The following is a 22,238-nucleotide window of genomic DNA, read 5'->3' on the forward strand; positions in this document are numbered from 1 at the left end:
AACCCAGGAGGCAGAAGTTGCAGTGAGCCAAGATCGTGCCACTGAACTCCAGCCTGGGTGACAGAGTGAGACTCCATCTCAAAAAAAAAAAAAAAAAGTTTTATTGCAATGCTCAGGGCAGTACACATTGTTATAGAAAATAAGTAATTTGTATTTTTTAAATGTGTAATTCATCCAACCACTTTGGGAGACTGAGGCAGGCAGATCACGAGGTCAAGAGACCGAGATCACCCTGGCCAATATGGTGAAACCCCGTCTCTACTAAAACTGCAAAAAATTAGCCAGGTCTGGTGGCGGGCACCTGTAATCCCAGCTATTCAGGAGACTGAGGCAGGAGAATTGCTTGAACCTGGGAGGCGGAGGTTGCAGTAAACCGAGTTTGTGCCACTGCACTGCAGCCTGGGCGACAGAGTAAGACTCCGTATCAATCAATCAATCAATAGATAAATAAAATAAGTAAATAAAATACTGTTCATGATATTCTGCTCCCGTGAGAGGCTCGCTGTTCCTCCTCACTGTGGCCCTATGACTTCCTGTCTGGCACCTTCAGTTGCTCCTTTGTCTCCTCCTTGGATGCCTTTTCTTTTGCCCTCTTACCAAAACCAACTCATTCGTGAGGATCCAGCTCAAGCTCTACCTCCTCTATGAAGCCCCTGAACCTTTCCCACCAACACAGACCTCTGCCTTCTTTGATCATCTGCTGGTCTTCAGTTTAATGCTTTAACGATTCCACTTGTATGGATCCTGTCTACTCACCCAGTTTAGGTATCTTTGAAGATAGCTATACTTTTTAGGTCTTTTGCATCCTCCACACTTCTCATCTAAAGCTGCGTCCACTCTGACTCATCTTCCTAACCTGCCAGGCAGGGTCTTTTTGTATTTTAAAATTTAAGTAGGCTAGGTCAGGCATGGTGGCTCATGCCTGTAATCCCAGCACTTTGGGAGGCCAAGGCGGATGGATCACAAGATCAGGAGATCGAGACCATCCCGGCTAACACGGTGAAACCCCGTCTCTACTAAAAATTACAAAAAATTAGCTGGGCGTGGTGGCAGGTGCCTGTAGTCCCAGCTACTCCGGAGGCTGAGGCAGGAGAACAGCGTGAACCCGGGAGGCGGAGCTTGCAGTGAGCCGAGATCGCACCACTGCACTCCAACCTGGGCGATAGAGCAAGACTCCGTCTCAAGAAAACAAACAAACAAACAAACAAAACAAAAAACTTTAAGTAGGCTATGTGGAGGTTGAGTTAGCTATCTTCGGAACAAGCCTTAGATATATTTTTCTGTTTGAAGGGAATTTATTTTCTTTTTCTCCAATTTTGTTACTGTGAGTGCATGAAGGCATATTCAACAGCTCCTTGCTCCCCTGCCTCTCCTGCATCATCCAACATCTCACTGCAGTATCCAGCAACCCACAGGCCTGCTGGGCGTGGTGGATAGTCCCCAAGATCAGGTTATCCGTGTCAAAATATTGAGTGGTTGATGAGTTCTCCAAGTAGGCACTAGAGCCTGCGAGAGCACTCAGAAGTTTCTGCACAAGCTCAGTGGATTTGAGTCCTCATCATGGTTCATTGCTATGTAAGTCAAGGGTTGGTCATAGTTCCTGCCTTGGACCATCATTTCAGGAAGCAGGGCAGCTACAGCAGCAGTCCTCAATGTTTTCAGCACCAGGGATCCATTTTGTGGAAGACAATTTTTCCATAGATTGAGGGTAGGGGTTGGTTTCGGGATGAAACTGTTCCACCTCAGATCATCGGGGATTAGATTCTCATAAGGAGCACACGACCTAGATCCCTGGTATGCGCAATTCAAAGTAGGGTTTGTGCTCCTGTGAGGCTTAATTCCTCTGCTGCTCTGACAGGAGGCGGTAAAGCCGGCTTGCCTGCTGCTCACTTCCTGCTGTGTGGCCCCGTTCCTAACGGGCCACGGACAGGTACCAGTCTGCGGCCAGGGGGTTGGGGACCTCTGAACTACAGGCTCCTCCATCTGCACAAGATCCGAGAAGTCAGACTATCCAGAACAAGAGGGGCAGGAACTTCCTTGTCTCACTGAGGATCTTCGGTCAATCCCAACTCTCAGTGGGCATATGACTCACATGGTGATCATCTTAAAATGCAGATTCTGAGTCAGTGATTTGAGATGGGACCTGAAATCTTGCAATTGTAACAAGCTCCCAGATGATACCAATGGCGATGTTGATGCTGCCTGTCTGTGGACCACACTTTGAGTAGCAAGGGTCTAGAATATGGACATCTCCTTTTCCAGTGAACTTTAGCAAGTAAGGAGCATTTCAAGGAAGACTCCTCCCATGCACACTGTCATTAGTTGCAGCATCTCTTGTAGCCATCAGGCTAAATCTGTCTTTAATTCTTTTTCAAACAGCGTATCCAAGTTTTGCAATCATAAGCACCAGCCAGGAGAATATATATTCCATGCAGAAAATGGTGATGCCCAATTTACCAAAATGTTCACGCTGAATATAAGAAGTAAGTTAAATTGCCAAGAATTTCATTTTTATTTTTTAATTCCTTCATTCTTTATTAGTCTTAACTAGGAAGAGCTAAGTAATGGCTTAGAAGGGGTACCACAAAACTGTGTTTGTATGCTGAAGTGTTTTGAAATTTTATTCTCATATCCACTGGCATCGATCATATCTCTCTTTATTTTTTATGTTATTTTGTTTTGTTTCATTTTTAACACCAGGTCTCACTCTATCATGCAGTCTGGGGTGCCATGGCACAATCATAAATCCCCATAGCTTCAAACTCCTGGGCTCACGTGATCCTCCTAAGTGAGCCTCCCACGTAGCTGGGACTACAGGCACGCTCCCCCATGCTTAGCTAATTTTAAAACCATTTTTGTAGAGAGGGGGCCTCCCTTTGTTGCCCAGGTTGATCTCAAACTCCTGGCCTCAAGGGATCCTCATACCTTGGCCTCCCAAAGTGCTAGGATTACAGGCGAGAGCCACTGCACCTGGCCATATATCTCTTTCTGTGTGTATCCTCAGAGGCTGAAAGACTTATTTCACATTGTCTCTGAATATGAATTCGTGTTGTGACTTTATTGATTTTAGTATTTTGAAAGGGCATGTTAAGGAAAGGCTGAAAGTCATTTTATCTCTCATTTATTTGTTTTTAATAATTTTCATTTCTTTGGCTTACAAAACAATGAGAAGCCCAACTTCTTCTGAAGCTGAGAATCATTTTAAGTCGTGCAAGCAGGTGGAGGTCTGTACCTCAGCTCTCTCCAGGGGGAGGCTGGCAATGGGAAAATGGTGTGTAGCAGAGAGTTGTCAACGCTGCCCAACCAGAAGGTTGCATGGCAAGGAGGAAAGAAGAAATTACCAGAGGTCTGGAGTCATTCTGAGTGAGACATCCTCCCAGAAGCACAAACTGCCCTGGAGTAAATGGGTAGCCTGTACTGTAGGCAACTTTGAAACTATTTCCAGAAAGTACCGTGCTCCGTGAGCTTATTTTATTTTATTATTTTCAGAGACAGGGTCTTGCTATGTTGCCCAGGCTGGTCTTGAACCCCTCGGCCCAAGTGATCCTCCCACCTTGGCTTCACAAAGTGTTGGTATTATAGGAGCGAACCACTCTGCCCAGCCAGTGAGCTTATTTCACACGTTTTCTTTTCTGTAGGGAAACCTCAAGTGCTCGCGGAAGCATCAGCGAGTCAGGCGTCCTGTTCCTCGGATGGATACCCATTACCATCTTGGACCTGGAAGAAGTGTTCAGACAAGTCTCCTAAGTAATAAGGACATTGATGTCTCTTATAATGGAAGAACATAAAACTCTGACATATTGACTCTTTCATGAACACAGTTTAAGAAGAAATGATGAAATATTTAAAATGCTAATGTTCTCAACCATAATTCTCAATGGTCATAGATTGTTTCTGATAGCTTATACTGGATGAATCTCTTTTAGAACTCACTGCAGAAACCCTAACTTCCCATCTGATGACAGCTCACCTGTCTAAATTCTTTGCCATTTTGTTTTTTTCAGCTGCACAGAAGACATCCCAGAAGGAGTCTGGAATAGAAAGGCTAACAGAAAAGTGTTTGGACAGTGGGTGTCCAGCAGTACTCTAAACATGAGTGAAGCCATAAAAGGGTTCCTGGTCAAGTGCTGTGCATACAATTCCCTTGGCACATCTTGTGAGACGATCCTTTTAAACTCTCCAGGTACAACAATTGCTATTGTAATACTCCACCATCAGAATTCCCCACGAGAAGTTAGTCCCCATCGCTGACTTTTACTTGGGGAATTTTACAGGAGAGTATAGGGTCAGTGTGTGAGAAAAGGTTTCTTGAGTCAGGCAAGAATCCCCAGACAGACCGTTTCGCAGGTTGGGGCGGAGTCCTGCCTGTGCCCTCATGACTCATCTGTCACCGTGATGGGCAGAAGCAGAAACTCCCGGTGTGGCCAATCTCCATGGAAAGATCGAACTTTAGAGACTCAGATTTTGTCACTTGGAGTCTCTGTCATTTTCCCTTTTGATTAGCTTCCTTATTTGCCCTTAGCCTGCTGTTTTATAATTTTTGGTTTGCTTTTTAGAGCCCTCCTAAGTTAAACAATTCTGAAACCTGGCTGCCCACCCTAATAATTAGGATCACCAGCCTCACAAAACTGACTTCTCCACTTTTATGTGAGACCTTCCTAAAAGGGATATGAACTTCTTTTTTCTCTGATTTGTACATCCTGTAGGTTTAAATTCATGGTTTTTGTTGTTGTTGTTGTTTTTGAGATGGAGTCTTGCTCTGTTGCCCAGGCTGGAGTACAATGGCGTGATCTTGGCTCACTGTAACCTCTGCCTCCAGGGTTCAAGCGATTCTCCTGCCTTAGCCTCCCAAGTAGCTGGGATTACAGGCACCTGCCACCATGCCCAGCTAATTTTTGTATTTTTTTTTGTAGAGATGGGGTTTCACCATGTTGCCTGGGCTGGTCTGTAATTCTTGGATTCAAGTGATCCTCCCACATTGGCCTCCCAAAGTGCTGGGACTGCAGGCGTGAGCCCTCGTGCCTGGCCCAGATGTAATTCTTGTAACCCTAGTAAATGGTTTTAAAGAATGGATTCAGAATAATCTGCAATTTCTAGGGAGGAAATGTGTCCTTTACAGGGACATTGCCTGATTGTCTGTGGGCAGTGGAGTATATGCAGAATGGTTGTGAGGACTGACAATGATTATTACTGAAACAGGATGTGAGAGATTATAACGAGTTGTCCACTATTTATAAAGTTGCACAGGAATTCTGTTTCATCATCGCCGAGTGACACTCTTTGGTTGCAGGCCCCTTCCCTTTCATCCAAGACAGCATCTCATTCTATGCAACAATTGGTGTTTGTCTCCTCTTCATTGTCGTTTTAACCATGCTGATTTGTCACAAGTACAAAAAGGTAAAAGCAAAGGTAAAAATTCATTATTCTTTCCTCCATCTGCAGAACTGCCTATTCCTAACTGACTCGTCATTTCATCTCTGAAGCAATTTAGGTATGAAAGCCAGCTACAGATGGTACAGGTGACCGGCTCCTCAGATAATGAGTACTTCTACGTTGATTTCAGAGACTATGACTATGATCTCAAATGGGAGTTTCCAAGAGAAAATTTAGAGTTTGGTAAGAGTGGAATGGGCCAAATGTTTCCACAGCATTTCTTCTCCATTGGGAAATCTTTCAAATGCACGTACTCACCATTTATCTTTGCAGGGAAGGTGCTAGGATCAGGGGCTTTTGGAAAAGTGATGAACGCAACAGCTTATGGAATTAGCAAAACAGGAGTCTCAATCCAGGTTGCAGTCAAAATGCTGAAAGGTACAGTATAGTGGAAGAACAGCAACAAAAATGCACAAAAATGGGAGGCACGGTTTCCCACCCATGCCTTCTTCTTTTCCATCCTTTGAATGGTTACTATTTGCCATGTTTCGAGGCTAAAAATGGAGTGGATTGGGATGAGTGTCAAGCCAGTCATGAGTACAAAATTCAAGTCATAAATACAAAACTCCACCTCTTCTTCCACTTCTCTCTTTGTTTATTTTTATTTTATTTTATTTTATTGAGATAGGGTCTCACTCTGTCACCTAGGCTGGAGTACAGCAGTGTGATCATGGCTCACTGCAGCCTCCGCCCCCTGGGCTCAGGCTCCTCAGCAGCTGGGGATACAGGCGCGCACCACCACGCGCAGCTGATTTTTGTATTTTTGGTGAAACGAGGTTTCACCATGTTGCCTAGGCTGATCTGAGCTCAAGCTATCTGCCCGCCTCGGCCTCCCAGAGTGCTGGGATTACAGGTGTGAGCCACTGTGCCAGGCCTATTTAGTTTTTATAGGCTTTGATATTTGGGGATACAGTTGCCACAGGCAGAAGTTCTTTCTTCCGTCTGTGTTGTTGTTGTTTTTATTTTTAGAGACAGGATCTTGCTCTGTTGCCCAGGCTAGAGTGCTGTGATCATAGCTCACTGCAACTTCGACCTCCTTGGCTCAAGCGATCCTCTCACCTCAGCCTCACGGGAGTGTGCCAATACAATTGGCTAATTTTGTTTTTATTTTTTTGTAGAGATGGTGTCTCACCATATTGCCCAGGCTGGTTGCAAACTCCTGGCTCAAGTGAGGCTGTCTTGGCCTCCTAAAGTGCTGGAATTACAGGTGTGGGTTGAAACAGACTCTGGGTAGGACAGTAAATTGGGGCCCTTCGTATCCTCACTTCATTGCTCCATCCATTCCGATCTGGCGTCCAGCCTCATTATTGGCCTCCCCGTTACCACCGCTGACTCAGCAAAAGCACCTCCAGCTGGCTCTCTTGCTAAGGTCAACAGTGACCTCAAACCAAGCCTAATGGATATTTGTCAGTCCTCATTACTTGATTGTTCAGCATGAATTGATGCTGTTGACTCTTCTCTCCATCTAGAAACTTTCTTTCTTTGGGTTTTGTGTCGCCGTATTCTGGTTTTCCTCCCACCCCCCTGCCCTTCTCAGTCCTTTGTGAGCTCATCTTCTTCCATCCAGCTTTGGTTGCTGTGGCTGTTTTTGAAACACAGCCTCGCTCTGTCACCCAGGCTGGAGTTCGGTGGTGTGATCTCAGCTCACTGCAACCTCCACTTCCCAGGCTCAAGCCATCCTCCCACTTCAGGCTCCTGAGTAGGGGGAACTACAGGCTTGCGCCACCATGCCTGGCTAATTATTGTATTTTTGGTAGAGATGGGGCTTTGCCATGTTGCCTAGGCTCCATCCAGCTTTTTAGGGGGCATCCCTGTAGGCTTGCTCCTGGACCGCCTTGCATTTCTGCTCCACACACTCAACACAGTCCATCCCCACTATGCCCGTGATGTCCTCCCATACACCAATGGCCCTCATGCTTGTATCTCGCTTTGGAGCTTCAGGTTCACGTATTAAATGTTTGGATGTCTCAAAGTTCCCTTTAACACAGTGTATCCAAGGTGAACTCCCCTAACCCTGGTCCTGCACCAGCGGTCCTCTCTGTGACTGGTAATGAATGCCAGTGAATAAATAACCACATTCTATATAGTTGGGCACACTAGGAACCCGTGACTTTTCCTTGACACCTTCCTCTTTCTAACACCCTGTGAGCCAATCCTATCAGGTTTCCGCTTAGTGTCTCTTGATTCCATCCTTGTCCCTCCATCTCTATTACCACCACCCTAGTTCAAGGCTCTCTCCTGGACGAAAGCTTCCAAAGCAAGTTCCCGTATCCACTCTTGCCTCCCTTTGGTTTCTCCATGCTGAGGTGCAAGTGACAGTGATGAAAGGCTAAGCAGATCAAATGGCTTTCCTACTTCGCATTTCCTCCACCACCCGCATGGCTGGGCCGCCGCCGCCTCCCCAGCTCTTGTTCTCAGCACCCAGAGCACTGGCCTTCTTTCAGTTCCCCCAACACTGTCCTCCCGCCCACTGTGGGGCCTTTGCACAAGTGGATCCTTCTGCTTCCCCTTCCCCTTTCATGTAGGTATCTCCCACTGCAACCTCAGATCTCAGCTTAAACACCACTTCCTCTGTCTCACACCACAGACAATATTGAAGCCCTTACAATGTGCGACGTTAGCTTTCTGCAGACTTTCCCCCGTAGAATCCGTCACCTTTGTCACGACATGTGTTTAATATCCAGTTGCTGTCCCATCTGTCCAGCAGCCCCTGTGCCTCATGAGGGCAGGGTCTGTGTCTGTGGTGCTGTGCCCTCTCCTTTCTCGACCTCTGCGCACTCTTTCACAACCCTCGGCACCGTTCTCCTCCCCCTCCACCATGGCCAGCTCCCGTTTTTCTTCAGGACTCAGTTTAGACATTGAATGCTCCTTTCCCCACCCCTCAAAGGCTAAGGTAGCTGTCCCTTTTGACCCTACAGAACCCCTGCATTCCTTTGCCAGTTTGCATTTTTTCTTTTCGTTTTTTTTTTGAGATAGGGTCTCAGTCTGTCACCCAGGCTGGAGTGCAGTGGAGTGATCATAGCTCAATGCAAGCTTGAAGTCCTAGGCTGAAGTGATGGTCTGTCCATGTCCTTTCCAGTAGCTGGAACTACACGCATGCACCATCACGCCCAGCTAATTTTTATTTTATTTTATTTTTAAGTAGAGATGAGCTCTCGCTATTTTGCCCAGGCTGGTCTCAAACTCCTGGGTACCAGCAATTCTCCCGCTTGCCTCAGCCTCCCACGATGTTGGGATTACAGGCCCACACCTTGCCTGCCATATTGCATTTATGGCACTGTATTGTAATGGCTTATTTACTTCTCTGCCTTCTCCAGGAGACTCTAAACTCCAGGAAGACAAGAGTTGTGTATTGTTTATCCTTCATTCCCCAGCGTCTAGGATATTGGCTCTTACACAGTAGGCACTCAATAAATACTTATTGAATGACTGAATGAAAGAGGTAATAGTATATGAAAGTGTTTAGAAGAAGCAAAGCATGCCAAAAAATATAAGATATTATTTTAGCCATGAGGAATAGGACATGAACAAGTGAAAGCCCCGGATCCCTGTCCAGCGTGAAGCTGAAGACATGGTGTATTCCGGGGTCCCAGTGCCCACAGGAAATCCCACCCCAAGCCAAAATCTTGGAAACAAGGATACCCCTGAGAGCTTGCCCAAGCCAAAATAGAGGATGTCAGCACTGGAGAAGCTGCTATACAGGTTAGGATGCCCTCCTGCACAAAATAATGGAATCTGGAAATCGAACCAAATCTTCACTGAATGTAAAGAAGAGTTACTATATCTGGAAGAAAAAATCCGTTCACAGAGGGGTGGTGCCTGGAGCCTGGAGAGGGAAGTCCAGAGACCCTGCCCTTGCCCCTGTGGCTGCCCGGGCTCCCCTGACCAACTGCACATCAGCCACAATGACAGGACCCCTGGATTCCGTGGTGACTTTCCTCGCACTGTGCTTCTAAGCCAGGTTATGAGCACAATTTGCTGAGCCCTCTAGAATTCTCCCTAGAGAGAGAATGCATTGGCCAACCAATACGTTCCAGCCTGCTTGGCAGTTTTATTTCTCAATGTCAATTAATGGGTCTCTTGAGCACTTGGTAGTGGGAATTAGTTCTCTTTGACCTCCTCCCATTGGACTTGCTGGCAAATCTAATGTTCTAGACCTGAGGGCCACGGGTTAGAGTCAACCACGCTCATGGCACTGCTATCTTATCTCTCTCTGACTGCAACAAATCCAAGAGTTCAAACAAACAAAAAGCGTATTTCTCCCTTCTGTTAACTTATACTGAGGAGGAAAAGCATGTGTTATTATTTTGTTTGCTAGTTTTGAGGGCCAACTGTAAGGATTTTTATTTTGGTAGGTAGAGGAAAGTCCTGTTGAAAGCTGCATCACCAGATTCAATATTTATACTATAGCCTTTGTTTTGTTTTGTTTTGTTTTGTTTGAGACAGAGTCTCACCTGTCACCCAGGCTGGAGTGGTGCAGGGGCTCGATCTCGGCTCACTGCAACCTCCACCTCCCCAGTTCAAGGGATTCTCTTGCCTCAGCCTCCTGAGAAGCTGGAATTACAGGTGTGCGCCAGCATGCCCAGCTAATTTTTTGTATTTTTAGTAGAGACACCATGTTGGCCAGGTTGGTCTTCAACTCCTGACCTCAAGTGATCCACCCGCCTCGGCCTCCCAAAGTGTTGGGATTACAGGTGTGAACCACTGCGCCCAACCCTATACTACACTCTGAATTCTGCCTTAGGCTGAGCATGGTGGCTCATACCTGTATTCCCAGCACTTTGGGAGGTGGAGTTGGGAGGAGTGCTTGAGTCTAGGGGTTTGAGACCAGCCTGGGCAACATGGTGAGACCCCATCACTACAAAAAACAAAAAAAATTAGCGGGGCATGATGGTCTGCGCTTGTAGTACCAGTTACTTGGAGGACTGAGGTAGGAGGATCACTTGGGCCCAGGAGGCAGAGGCTACAGTGAGCTGAGACTGCGCCACTGCATTTTAGCCTGGGTGACAGAGTGAGACCCTGTGTCAAAAAAAAAAAAAAAAAAAAAAAAGAGAAAAAAAAGAAAAAGGAGAAATTCTGTCTTAAAGCACAGGATATTGTTTGTTTGTTTATTTATTTATTTATTTATTTATTTTGAGATGGAGTTTCACTCTTGTTGCCCAGGCTGGAGTGCAATGGTGTGATCTCAGCTAACTGCAACCTCTGCCTCCCACGTTCAAGCAATTCTCCTGCCTCAGCCTCCCAGGTAGCTGGGATTACAGGTGCCTGCCACCACGCCCGGCTAATTTTTGTATTTTTGGTAGAGACGAGGTTTCACCATATTGGCCAGGCCAGTCTCAAACTCCTGACCTCAAGTGATCTACCCACTTCGGCCTCCCAAAGTGCTGGGGTTACAAGCATGAGCCACCACGCCCGGCTTTTCTCATAATTTTGAATTTAAATAAATAATGCAGATTGACTCTGAGCTGAGAAAATTTTTAATTTATTTAATGACATAAAATTTGTATTTCACTTGAGTTTTATGTTTTTAATGCTCCTTTCTTTGACAGAAAAAGCAGACAGCTCTGAAAGAGAGGCACTCATGTCAGAACTCAAGATGATGACCCAGCTGGGAAGCCATGAGAATATTGTGAACCTGCTGGGGGCGTGCACGCTGTCAGGTAACCCACTTCCATGAAAATCACCTCATCAAAAAGACTGTAGCCTGATGACAAAGAGGATGTTTGTTTTCTCTCTCTTTTTAATTCTTTGTCTTTTCTCAGTCACAGTGTGAACTCTCAAACCCAAGTGAAATTAGACACTGAGCACTCTGTAAATCAGAGGGGTCAAAATAAAGAATGCCTCATTCACCTGCTTTGTCAGGATATATTGCATAATTCTCACCTGCTTAAAACAACAACAGCAACATTGCAAGTACATTTGGTGGTGTCTGTGCTTCTTCCCCAGCTTGGAAGCTGGTGCACAGGCGTGGTGAGAGTGGTTACAGAGCCTGGCCACTGCCCCAGTTGGGCTGCTGTCAAATACGGCACAGCCCAGCTAGGATATCAGACTTTACTTTCCCAGAATTCTCTGGGGCATGCCCTCTGATCCTCTCTCTTCTGCCTAGAAATGCCCAAATGATGTGCCTAAGGTTCATTCTTTCTGCAGCAGCAGGCCTGGGGCTGGTACTGAAAGAAAGGAAAAAGAAGCAAGTGAATCTGAGAGAGGACTGGGAATATATTTCTCTCTTCTCAAGCAAACTGCAAATTAGCATATAGTTACCAAGTGTTCGCTTATAATACACAGCTAGAACATTACTTTCAGTTGCAAACTGGAGAATCCGGGAGGCCAGTGGTATTGGTGAGGCCACATGTACAAACAAAGGCCACAGAGAAAGTCAAGAAGATGATGCTTTCCAAAGGAATTTGAGCAAAAGCTGAAACTGAATTTAAAGTATAAGAAGAGATAGGCTCAGAAAAAGTTGTACTGTCCCCAAGTCAGTAGAGAACTGAGCCCTCGTAAGAGTATGTTGTCTGTTACATAGACTTCTGAAATAACAGTTTGCTTTGTGTATGCCTATAATTGAAACTGTAACTATTTCAGGACCAATTTACTTGATTTTTGAATATTGTTGCTATGGTGATCTTCTCAACTATCTAAGAAGTAAAAGAGAAAAATTTCACAGGACTTGGACAGAGATTTTCAAGGAACACAATTTCAGTTTTTACCCCACTTTCCAATCACATCCAAATTCCAGGTAAGAGGCTGGGTCAGGGTTTCATAATTACACATCATAGAACGTAGACAAAGTGTGCTGTTCAAACACTTCGTTGACCAGTTTTTAAAGGCATGGTGTGGTCTGTGGGTCCTGCAACCTAGAGATTTCCTGAATCTTTGCTATAGTTTCCCTGTTGACATGGAACAATGAGCCCCGTCCCTTTCCTTCAGTCCAGTTACTATAGCTGAGCTAGCCTCTTTCCACCCATGCCTGCATCACACCCTAGACGCCTATTTAGTTTGGGGAAAGGTGCATTATTCGGTCTTTCAGGACACCTGGTTGCCTCACAGGTATTGGTAGAAAGAATGAAGACTTTTTCCAAAGTCCTTAACGTATTCAAAGAGAATAGCTCAGGTCCTGGGACTACTGCGCAGGAGAAAGCTGAACTGGAATTGGATTCTAAAATATTAGGATGGATTGATTGACACGTGATGGGGACACAGTAAAGTAGCAGTAACCCTGTCTCCGCTCTATGTGTATCCTCCGCATCTGCGGGGATCCTGAGAGATGATTGGTCCTGCAGGGATTTATTGCTTTAGCGGGCATAAGTGAGGGCTGTAGGAGTTTGCTGGGCTCTCCTCCTCATCCTTGAACTTTCTTGCTAATTACTTGAGCATCATGGCTTTGTGCCTTGGAGCATTCTTTTTTTTTTTTTTTTTGAGACAGAGTTTCACTCTGTTGCCCAGGCTGGAGTGCAATGGTGTGATCTCGGCTCACTGCAACCTCTGCCTCCCGGGTTCAAGTGATTCTCTTGCCTCAGCCTCCTAAGTAGCTGAGATTACAGGCACACACCACCATGCCCAGCTAATTTTGTATTTTTAGTGGAGACAGGGTTTCACCATGTTGGTTAGGCTGGTGTCGAACTCCTGACCTAAGGTGATCTGCCCACCTAGGCCCCGCAAAGTGCTGGAATTACAAGCGTGCGCCACCGTGCCTGGCCGAGCCTTGGTGCATTCTTATTTCCCTACCTATGTGGAAGCTCTCCCTTATTCTGAAGGGTATTTGTTTGTCGGAGACTTTTGTCTTTACCAGGGGCTGTTTAGGGATACATTTGAGAGTCCCACCTTTGTTTTCTTAGAATGTAAGTTTTAGTGCAGGCCTCTGGCCTTCAAGGTCTGACACAGAGACCCAGTGTCTTAAAGCCACCAGGCTCCACGGAGATTCCTGTGCACATTCGTGTGCAGCTGCCCTTAACCCATGCAGGCCTGTCACGCCAGTCCTCCCCTTTACACTCGTTTCTCAGCTCATTGTCTGGAAATGAGAACTCTGTAAAGCCACTCACATTCTGGAACAGTGGGGCTTATCCTACTGAGTCAGATGTGTGTGACCAGCATCCACTGGTCAGTACTTAGCCTCTTTGATTCATTCTGTTCACGGGAATATTAAATACACTGAAATTATTCCTTTTGGGATATTTGTGGTCTGAAAGCATGAAGCCATTTCCTAAAGATATGTAAATTGTCAGTTGAGTTAAACTCATCTATTGGAATACATTGAATCATGATCTATTCATAATTCCTACAGAGTTCCTCAGGGAAGAACTTTTATATACCTTAAAAGAGATTTGTATTATTGCTATTTATTAATTTCACAGTAAAAAGAAATGAGCTTTGCAAAGGCAAACTGGAAAAAAGAAGGATGGTGAAACGCTTACAGGACTCTCGGGAAGATCTGTATTATGTGAGGGAAGGTGGGCTGAGTTCAGACACCAAAGAATGAGATCGATGTGAGTCCTGGTTCCACTCGAATCATATTTATCTCACGTGCCTAATTTCTCTTTTATAAAATGCCACCCATCTTGTAGGTTGTGGCAAGGATTGAGTGAGGTCCTTTTTGAACTGTAAGATTCTCTACGGAAAACAGGGATTACTTTTATCTTAGACTGGCAAGCCCAGTTACACAGATGTTTTTAATGGACACAAAAAATGGACAAATGGATGGTGTGCTTTTAATTTAAAAGTCAGTTTATAACTGGAATCCATTTATTTGATGAATTATATTTTTAAAATAAAATGTCTGCTGAGAAGAAGAATGTAAATAATGAAAAAACAAATTTTTTTAACAGCATGCCTGGTTCAAGAGACGTTCAGATACACCCGCACTCGGATCCAATCTCAGGGCTTCATGGGAATTCATTTCACTCTGAAGGTAATATTTTATTCTAAGTAGTAGCACTTTAAAATGGAAATGAATGCCAAAGTTTTATGTTAGCTATTTTTTAAAAAGTGTGTAAACACAAAAGCATTTTAAAATTTGTTAATTGTCAGATGATAGTTTGTATAATGTAGATTTTAATAAACACTGAGGACTATTTTATTTGGTCAGATTATTCATTTAAAGTCATATACTGATTAGAGCCATCTTATTACCTGAGAAGTGGAAGAGATAATGAGTTCCGAAGTTACATAGAATTTGGATTAACTTCTGCTTACTTCGCTTTCTGACTGGATGACTTTGGACAAGTTATGTGACCACCAGAATCACAATTCTCCTATTTACAAAATAGGCCTAACACTACCTTCCTCACAGGACTGTTAGAAGGAGTAAATGAGGGGCTGGGCGTGGTGGCTCATGCCTGTAATCCTAGCACTTTGGGAGGCCGAGCCAGGCAAGTCACCTGAGGTCAGGAGTTCAAGACCAGTCTGGCCAACATGGCAAAACTCTGTCTCTACTAAAAATACAAAAATTAGCTGGGTATGGTGGTGCACGCCTACAATCCCAGCTACTTGGGAGGCTGAGGCAGGAGGATCACTTGAACCCAGGAGGTGAAGGTTGCAGTGAGCCAAGATTGCACCACTGTATTCCAGCGTGGGCAACAGAGCGAGACTTTGACTCAAAAAAAAAAAAAAAAAAAAAAAAAGGAAGGAGTAAATGGAAGAATATGAAATGTACAATACAGTTTATAAAATGGGATAGGTGAGCCAGGCACGGTGGCTTATGCCTGTGATCCCAGCACTTTGGGAGGCCGAGGTGGGTAGATCACAAGGTCAGGAGATCAAGACCATTCTGGCTAACACGGTGAAACCCTTTTGTACTAAAAATACAAAAAATTAGCATGAGCCTATAGTCCCAGCTACTCGGGAGGCTGAGGCAGGAGAATCCAGTTGCAGCGAGTCGAGATGGTGCCATGGCACTCCTGGGCGACAGAGTGAGACTCGTCTCAAAAAAAAAAAAAAAAAGGAATCAACGCTTAATTAATATTAATTCCTTTCCCACTGTGACAGCCCTACCTAGTACAAAAGGGAAGTATCTAAAACTCCTGACTAATCAATCAGGAGGTCATCGGTCATCAAAGCAATTCCAAAGTTTATCTCTAACCAAAACAAGTTTCCAGTGACCCTTGGTAAGCAGAGTAAACAGGTCAGCTCTAATGCTGCTGCGAAGATAATGCCATAGCTTCATGTGTATGTCTTAGCACCTCACCTAACTCTGGCTAGAATAACCTCCCCATAGAGATTTAATAAGACAACTTCTTAGGGTTTTGGCAAAAGTGAAGACTGGCTCTATTTTACAGATGAAATTGAATATGAAAACCAAAAAAGGCTGGAAGAAGAGGAGGACTTGAATGTGCTTACATTTGAAGATCTTCTTTGCTTTGCATATCAAGTTGCCAAAGGAATGGAATTTCTGGAATTTAAGTCGGTACGCTCCTTTTAAAGAAAAAACAAACCAAAAAAAACATTCGAAAAGATGTGCTTATATATTTTTTCTTGTTTGTTTTAACTCGTATCCCTTAAAGTCTACCTTTTCTCCCCCGTTCGCTGTTGGAGTCACCTAGAATGTTACCTTGGCTCTTGGCTAATTGTGGTAGCATAAAGGCTTGGGATCCCCTGTGAGGTCACGGCTAGCACAGCCCTCCCAGCCTGCACAAAGTCCCCTGAAACTTCCAGGGCTGAAGGTGGAGATAGGAAGTCCTCAGAAATCCTTCCTCAAAACAAAGTATGGCATTGTCAATCCCTTTCTGAACAGCTGTTCAGGTTGTGCCCTGCATGTGGGCATTCACTCAGGGGATGAGTGGAGGCTGAAATCCAGCCAGCCACCCTGCGTTTCTTTGTCTAATTTGCACCCTACGTGCTGTGGGCTGGCAGCAGCTCTGTAGGCTCACTGCCTCCTCTGTTGCTAACCCCAGATCCATTCAGGCTGTGTTGGTAAGGCCTTGGAGCCTGCCGTGAACCATGGTCTCTACCCCAATTTTACTTTCTTTTTGAACTGCCTTTCCGCCCACTGTTCTCTGTGATTTCAAACGTCTCCTGCCTATAAGCAGATCACAGCCCGCCGTCTGGCTACCTTCCTTCCTCGTTTGCTTGCCTTTCATTACCTTCTCTTTATTTCCCAAAATTCTTCCCCTTCATTTTTCTTGCAGTCTTCTATTCTCCTCCTCCTCTTCTCCTCCACTTCCTTCCCCTTGCCTCTTCTCTCCTCTTTTCTCTCTGAATTTGGAAAGACTACTTTCAATTGTATTTTGTTTTTTTCTTTTCCTTTTCTGGAGACAGAGTCTCGCTCTGTTGCCCAGGTTCGAGTGCAGTGGTGCAATCTCAGCTCACTACAACCTCTGCCTCCTGGGTTCAAGCAATTCTTATGCCTCAGCCTCCCATGTAGCTGGGACTCTGGGCACGCACCACCATGCCTGGCTAATTTTTTGTATTTTAGTAGAGATGGGATTTCACCATGTTGCCCAGGCTGGTCTTGAACTCCTGAGCTCAAGCAATCCACCTGCCTCAGTCTCCCAAAGTGCTGGGATTAAAGGCATGAGCCACCGCACCCAGCCTTTTTCCTTTAAAAAGTTACTGTCTCAGTCAGACGTTCATGGTGCGTGTCTGTAGCTCCAGCTACGTCGGAGGCCAAGGTGGGAGGATAGCTTGAGCCCAGGAGTTGGAAACTGCACTGAGCTAGGATCGCACCACTGCACTCCATCCTGGGTGACAGAGCAAGACCCTTTCTGTAAAAAACAAAAAAATAGGTGGCTGGGCGCGGTGGCTCACACCTGTAATCCCAGCACTTTGGGAGGCCCAGGCGGGCGGATCACGAGGTCAGGAGATCGAGACCATCCTGGCTAACACAGTGAAACCCCATCTCTACTAAAAATACAAAAAAATTAGCCGGATATAGTGGCAGGCGCCTGTAGTCCCAGCTACTTGGGAGACTGAGGCGGGAGAATGGTGTGAACCCGGGAGGCGGAGCTTGCAGTGAGCCGAGGTGGCGCCACTACACTCCAGCCTGGGCAACAGAGCGAGACTCCATCTCAAAAAATAAATAAATAAATAAATAAATAAATAAATAAATAAATAAAAAATAGGCTGGGCCCAGTGGTGTATGTCTGTAATCCCAGTGCTTTCAGAGGGAAGCCCAGGGATTTCCAGGCTGCAATGAGCTATGACTATACCACTGCTCTCCAGCCTGTCTATTCAAAATAATAATGAAATAAGCTTAAAAGCAATAATAATACAAGTTTTTAAAAATTACTGTCACAATAGTATTTCCCCACCTCTCAACTGCAAGGCCCATTCTTCTCTTCATTTTCCCCACCTGCTGCTTGGATTCTTCTTTCTCACGCATCTTGCCCACCTCAGTCTTTCTCTATTTCACTTACACATCTACAATCCTGCTTTCACAAGCATTTTTTTTTTTTTTTGAGACAATGTCTTGCTCTGTTGCCCGGCCTGGAGGGCAGTGGTGCAATCTCAGCTCACAGCAACCTCTGCCTCCCGGGTTCAAGCGATCCTCCTGCCTTGGCGTCCCTAGTAGCTGGGGTTACAGGTGCGCACCACCACACTTGGCTCATTTTTTCTATTTTTGTGGGGACAAGGTTTCACTATGTTGGCCAGACTGGACACGAACTCCTGACCTCAAGTGATTTGCCCGCCTCAGCCTCCCAAAGTGCTGGGATTACAGGCGTGAGCCACTGTACCTGGCCCACAAACATCTTTACAGATGTGGGAGAGCACCTACTTAGATGGTCTGGCCTGGTTTGCTGCCCATAGTTAAGTAAATACTCAAACCACTCCCAACTGGTGGTCAAGGGCCCTGCTTCCCCTTCAACCCCAGGCTTGTAATACTATGAATTTTTGAAGAACATCCAGTTTCTTAGGCCCTCTATCCTTTTATCTTCACATCAGGCCTCCCCTTTGAATCATGCGTGTCACTGTCCCCTGCTTGTCTCTCACCCCCGCCCTGATACTCCTCGGGTACCCCTCAGTTTACTCTATAGGTCCTTGACTTCATCAAACATTTGTTGAGCCCCAGCTACGTGCCAAGCACTGTCCTAGATGCTGGAAATACAGAGTCAGTTATGATATGACTCCTGGGCTTGAAGATTTTATGAATGACAGGGGAGACAGAGATAAGCAGACATGCAAGTCAAAGATGACACAGAGGCCGGGGACGGTGGCTGAGGCCTGTAGTCCCAGCACTTTGAGAGGTCGAGATGGTGGATTGCTTGAGGCCAAGAGTTCAAGACCAGCCTGGCCAACATGGCGAAACCCCATCTCTGCTAAGAATAAAAAAATAGCTGGGCATGGTAGTGAACGCCTATAATACCAGCTACTTAGGAGGCTGAGGCATGAGAATTGCTGGAACTGGGAGGCAGAGGTTGCAGTGAGCAGAGATTGCACCACTGCACTCCAGCCTGGGTAACAGAGTGAGACTGTCTCAAAAAAATTTTTTTTAAAAATTAAAAAAGTTTAAAGAAAACAACACTATAGCGTGGTAAGTGTTGCGATTGAAGTAAGTTCTGGGAACCCAGGGGAGGGATCTGCACAGCAGACCTGGCTGGGGGAGGGGGAGATGCAGTGGAAGAGGCTTTCTGAAGGAACGCATGCTTCATGCTTGGACTGATGGAGGTTTTTGAAGGAAAAGGAAAACCAGCAGGGAATGTGGAATAGGATAGGGAGCATGGAATCAGGAGGAGGTTTTTTTGGATAAAGGTAATGAGTTGGACATACTGAATGTGAGGTGCCTTGGGCAACCAAGTAGAGCTTGGTCTAACAGACACTTGGACACTCCTGTCTGAAGCTCAAGAGAAGTGTTTGGGTTGGAAATAGGGATGTTGGCAATGGTAGTTGCATCCCTAGATTTGGATGAAATGGCTTGGGTGAGGGTGTGGGATGTGAGGATGCAGCCCTCAGGAGTGAGAGTAGGCTCATGCACAAAGCCCCTGAGGGAGACAGGAGCCGGCAGAGCAGTGGGGAGAAAGCAGGAGTGAACCATGCACAGGGTTCCCAGAGGAAGGACCAGAAGCGGGAGGGGCTGGCCACCAGCAGCAGACACCACAGGGAGGTCCCGTCAGATCGACACTGGGTAGGTGCCATGTCAGTCAGTGCGGGCTTTGGCCAGAGCAGCTTGGGCAGACAGGCAGGAGGAGCAGGCAGGTTGCAGACCTGGGGGTGAAGTGGGCAAAGTGCAAGTAGACAGCACTGAAAAAACTGGGTATGGAGGAGGGAGCTCTAGAGGGGCTGTGGCACAGGGCTGCTGGCGTTCATGGTGCTTCTTTTTCTTTTTTAAAGATGAAAGAGTGTACATTGGACCTTTGCTGCTAGTCCCTGTTCCCCTTCAGATCTTCCTTAGTAAAGTTCATTTTCTTGTGAGACCCCTTTGATTAACGTCACGACATCTCTCAGCTCAGGGACTCCTAATTCCACTTCAGTAAACCTCTCCAAACTCATTTTTAGCTTTTTGTTTTTCCGATTATTTCCTTCGATATTACTCCATTTATTCCTAAAGCTATTTTCCAGTCAGAAAAGAGATGCTAGCCAGGCGCAGTGGCTCACGCCTGCAATCCCAGCACTTTGGGAGGTCAAGGTAGGTAGATCACCTGAGGTCAGGAGTTCGAGACCAACCTGACCAACATGGCAAAACCCTGTCTCTACTGCAAACACAAAATTAGCCAGGCGTGGTGGCGCATGCCTGTAATCCCAGCTACTTGGGAGGCGGAGGCAGGAGAATTGCTTGAACCCAGGATGCAGAAGTTGCAGTGAGCCGAGATCACGCCATTGCACTCCAGCCTGGGCAACAAGAGTGAAATTCCATTTCAAAACAAAAAAAAAAAAAAAAAAAAAAAAAGAAAGAAAAGAGATGCTATTTCTCACACCCACAATAACAGTACTGGAGGACAGCCTCTGAGACTCCCTCTGGAGGCTCAGAGGAGGGCCCCTGTTGGGGAGCCTCTCACTTTTGCTCAGAAGCTGCAAAAGATTCACTCTTCTTTGGCCTCTGGGGATGCTTCAGAAGCTGCACAAATAACTGCAGCCACCATAGGTGCAGAATTAGGTCTCTTATGTTCCCTTTGTTTGTTACACATCATCATGACCGTTCACGGCACGGCCCAGTAAAGATAAGAGGCCTTCTATCATCGGTACCTCCTGCTGAACTTGAGCCTAGAAGAAAGATTGCACTCCAGGATAATATACATCACAGTAAATAACACTCCGGTGTCATTCTTGACAGTGTGTTCACAGAGACCTGGCCGCCAGGAACGTGCTTGTCACCCACGGGAAAGTGGTGAAGATATGTGACTTTGGATTGGCTCGAGATATCATGAGTGATTCCAACTATGTTGTCAGGGGCAATGTGAGGCTGCTATTTCCTACTTATTTTTATGCTGCTATTTTGTGTTTTGTCGTTATCATGGTAAACATCTGCACTCACTGTGGTGCATTTTTGATTAATGGTAACATCAAAAAACCCTCACAGCAGTCTGCTTGCTTATGCTTAAAAGGTTTTTCTGCAGCTTCAGGGAATCTTCCATCTATAATAAAAGCTGAGCAAAATAGCATCACATCTGTCCTCGGGCTAGCTAGTCAGAGTAGATCCGTTAGGGGCCTTTGAGTGCAATCCTCACTTTAAAAAACCCCAAATCTCAATGCTTGCACTTACTTCAGTTATCCTAGCTATAAAGTGACTATTGAGTTATGTTTTCAATTATGTGAAAAGCTAATCGTCCCAATAAAGCACTTCAAAACATAGATAACACATAAATACATACAAAATGTTAAAGCTAAATACTTAAATATGAATTAATGAATATTTGTCATCCTTTTACTGTTAACACAGGAAGACCTAAAACATGAGTGAATTGCCAGGGTGCGTTGGTTCACGCTTGTAATTCCAGTACTTTGGGAGGCTGAGGTGGGCGGATCACGAGGTCAGGAGTTCGATACCAACCTGACCAATATGGCGAAACTCTGTCTCTACTAAAAATACAAAACATTAGCTGGGCATGGTGGCGTGTGCCTGTAATCCTAGCTGTTTGGGAGACTGAGGCAGGAGAATCGCTTGAACCCAGGAGGTGGAGGTTGCAGTGACCCAAGATCGCGCCACTGCACTCCAGCCTGGGCAACAAGAGCGAAACTCCATCTCAAAAAAAAAAAAAAAAAAAAAAAAAAGAGCGAATTGACTTGGTAATAAAAAACTAAGGACAGATGTGTTTACAAAAAGAACTATTAGAAGTAATGGATGACAAAATTGTGTAGTTGAAAATGTGTGTTTTTAAAGAATTACAACACCTGGCTTGGTGCTGGTGGCTCACACCTTTAATCCCAGGCACTTTGAGAGGCCAAGGTGGGAGGATTGCTTGAGACCGGGAGTTCAAGACCAGCCTATGCAACATGGTGAGACACTCAACTGTCTCTATAAAAAATAAAAAACTAGCTGGGTGTGGTGGCACCCGCCTGTAGTCTCAGCTACTTGGAGAGGCTGAAGTGGGAAGATCACTTGAGCCCAGGAGGTCGAGGCTTCTGTGACCTATGATCATGCCACTGCACTCCAGCCTGGGCAACAGAATGAGACCCTGTCTCAAAAAAGAATTCCCTACTTGTGAAATAATAATAATAATATTAAATGCTGATATAGTACCTACTATATACTAAGCATCTAGGTGCTTTATGCATATTAATTCATTTATTCCTCAGAGTACCCACTTGGAAACTGAGGCACAGAAAAGTAACTTGCCCATGGTTACACAGCACGTGGACTTGAACATGAATAGTCTGAGCCCCGAATCTGTGCTCACCCCTGTGTTGTAGTGTCTCCCATGAGGGTTTTGCACTTACCT

General features: G+C 45.5%; 1 protein-coding gene and 1 long non-coding RNA gene across 2 annotated transcripts in view; one reads left to right on the forward strand and one right to left on the reverse strand.

Annotated features, from left to right (window-relative positions):
* LOC105490197 (uncharacterized) overlaps positions 1–15,904 on the reverse strand; it is a 31,852-nt gene extending 15,948 nt beyond the window's left edge. Inside the window, exon 1 of the long non-coding RNA XR_011614937.1 lies at positions 15,766–15,904. This is a non-coding gene — a long non-coding RNA (uncharacterized lncRNA). The remainder of the gene's footprint in view (positions 1–15,765) is intronic.
* Positions 1–22,238, forward strand: part of LOC105490198 (fms related receptor tyrosine kinase 3) — a 97,070-nt gene that overhangs the window by 62,078 nt on the left and 12,754 nt on the right. Inside the window, exons 10-20 of the mRNA XM_011755599.3 lie at positions 2,380–2,483; positions 3,639–3,747; positions 4,005–4,183; positions 5,291–5,397; positions 5,484–5,616; positions 5,707–5,811; positions 10,983–11,093; positions 12,016–12,169; positions 14,256–14,338; positions 15,705–15,832; positions 20,633–20,755. Coding sequence (XP_011753901.1) covers positions 2,380–2,483; positions 3,639–3,747; positions 4,005–4,183; positions 5,291–5,397; positions 5,484–5,616; positions 5,707–5,811; positions 10,983–11,093; positions 12,016–12,169; positions 14,256–14,338; positions 15,705–15,832; positions 20,633–20,755 — 1,336 coding nt within the window. The remainder of the gene's footprint in view (positions 1–2,379; positions 2,484–3,638; positions 3,748–4,004; positions 4,184–5,290; positions 5,398–5,483; positions 5,617–5,706; positions 5,812–10,982; positions 11,094–12,015; positions 12,170–14,255; positions 14,339–15,704; positions 15,833–20,632; positions 20,756–22,238) is intronic.

The sequence above is a fragment of the Macaca nemestrina genome, chromosome 16 (genome assembly GCF_043159975.1).
Source record: "Macaca nemestrina isolate mMacNem1 chromosome 16, mMacNem.hap1, whole genome shotgun sequence".
NCBI classification, from domain to species: Eukaryota; Metazoa; Chordata; class Mammalia; order Primates; family Cercopithecidae; genus Macaca; species Macaca nemestrina.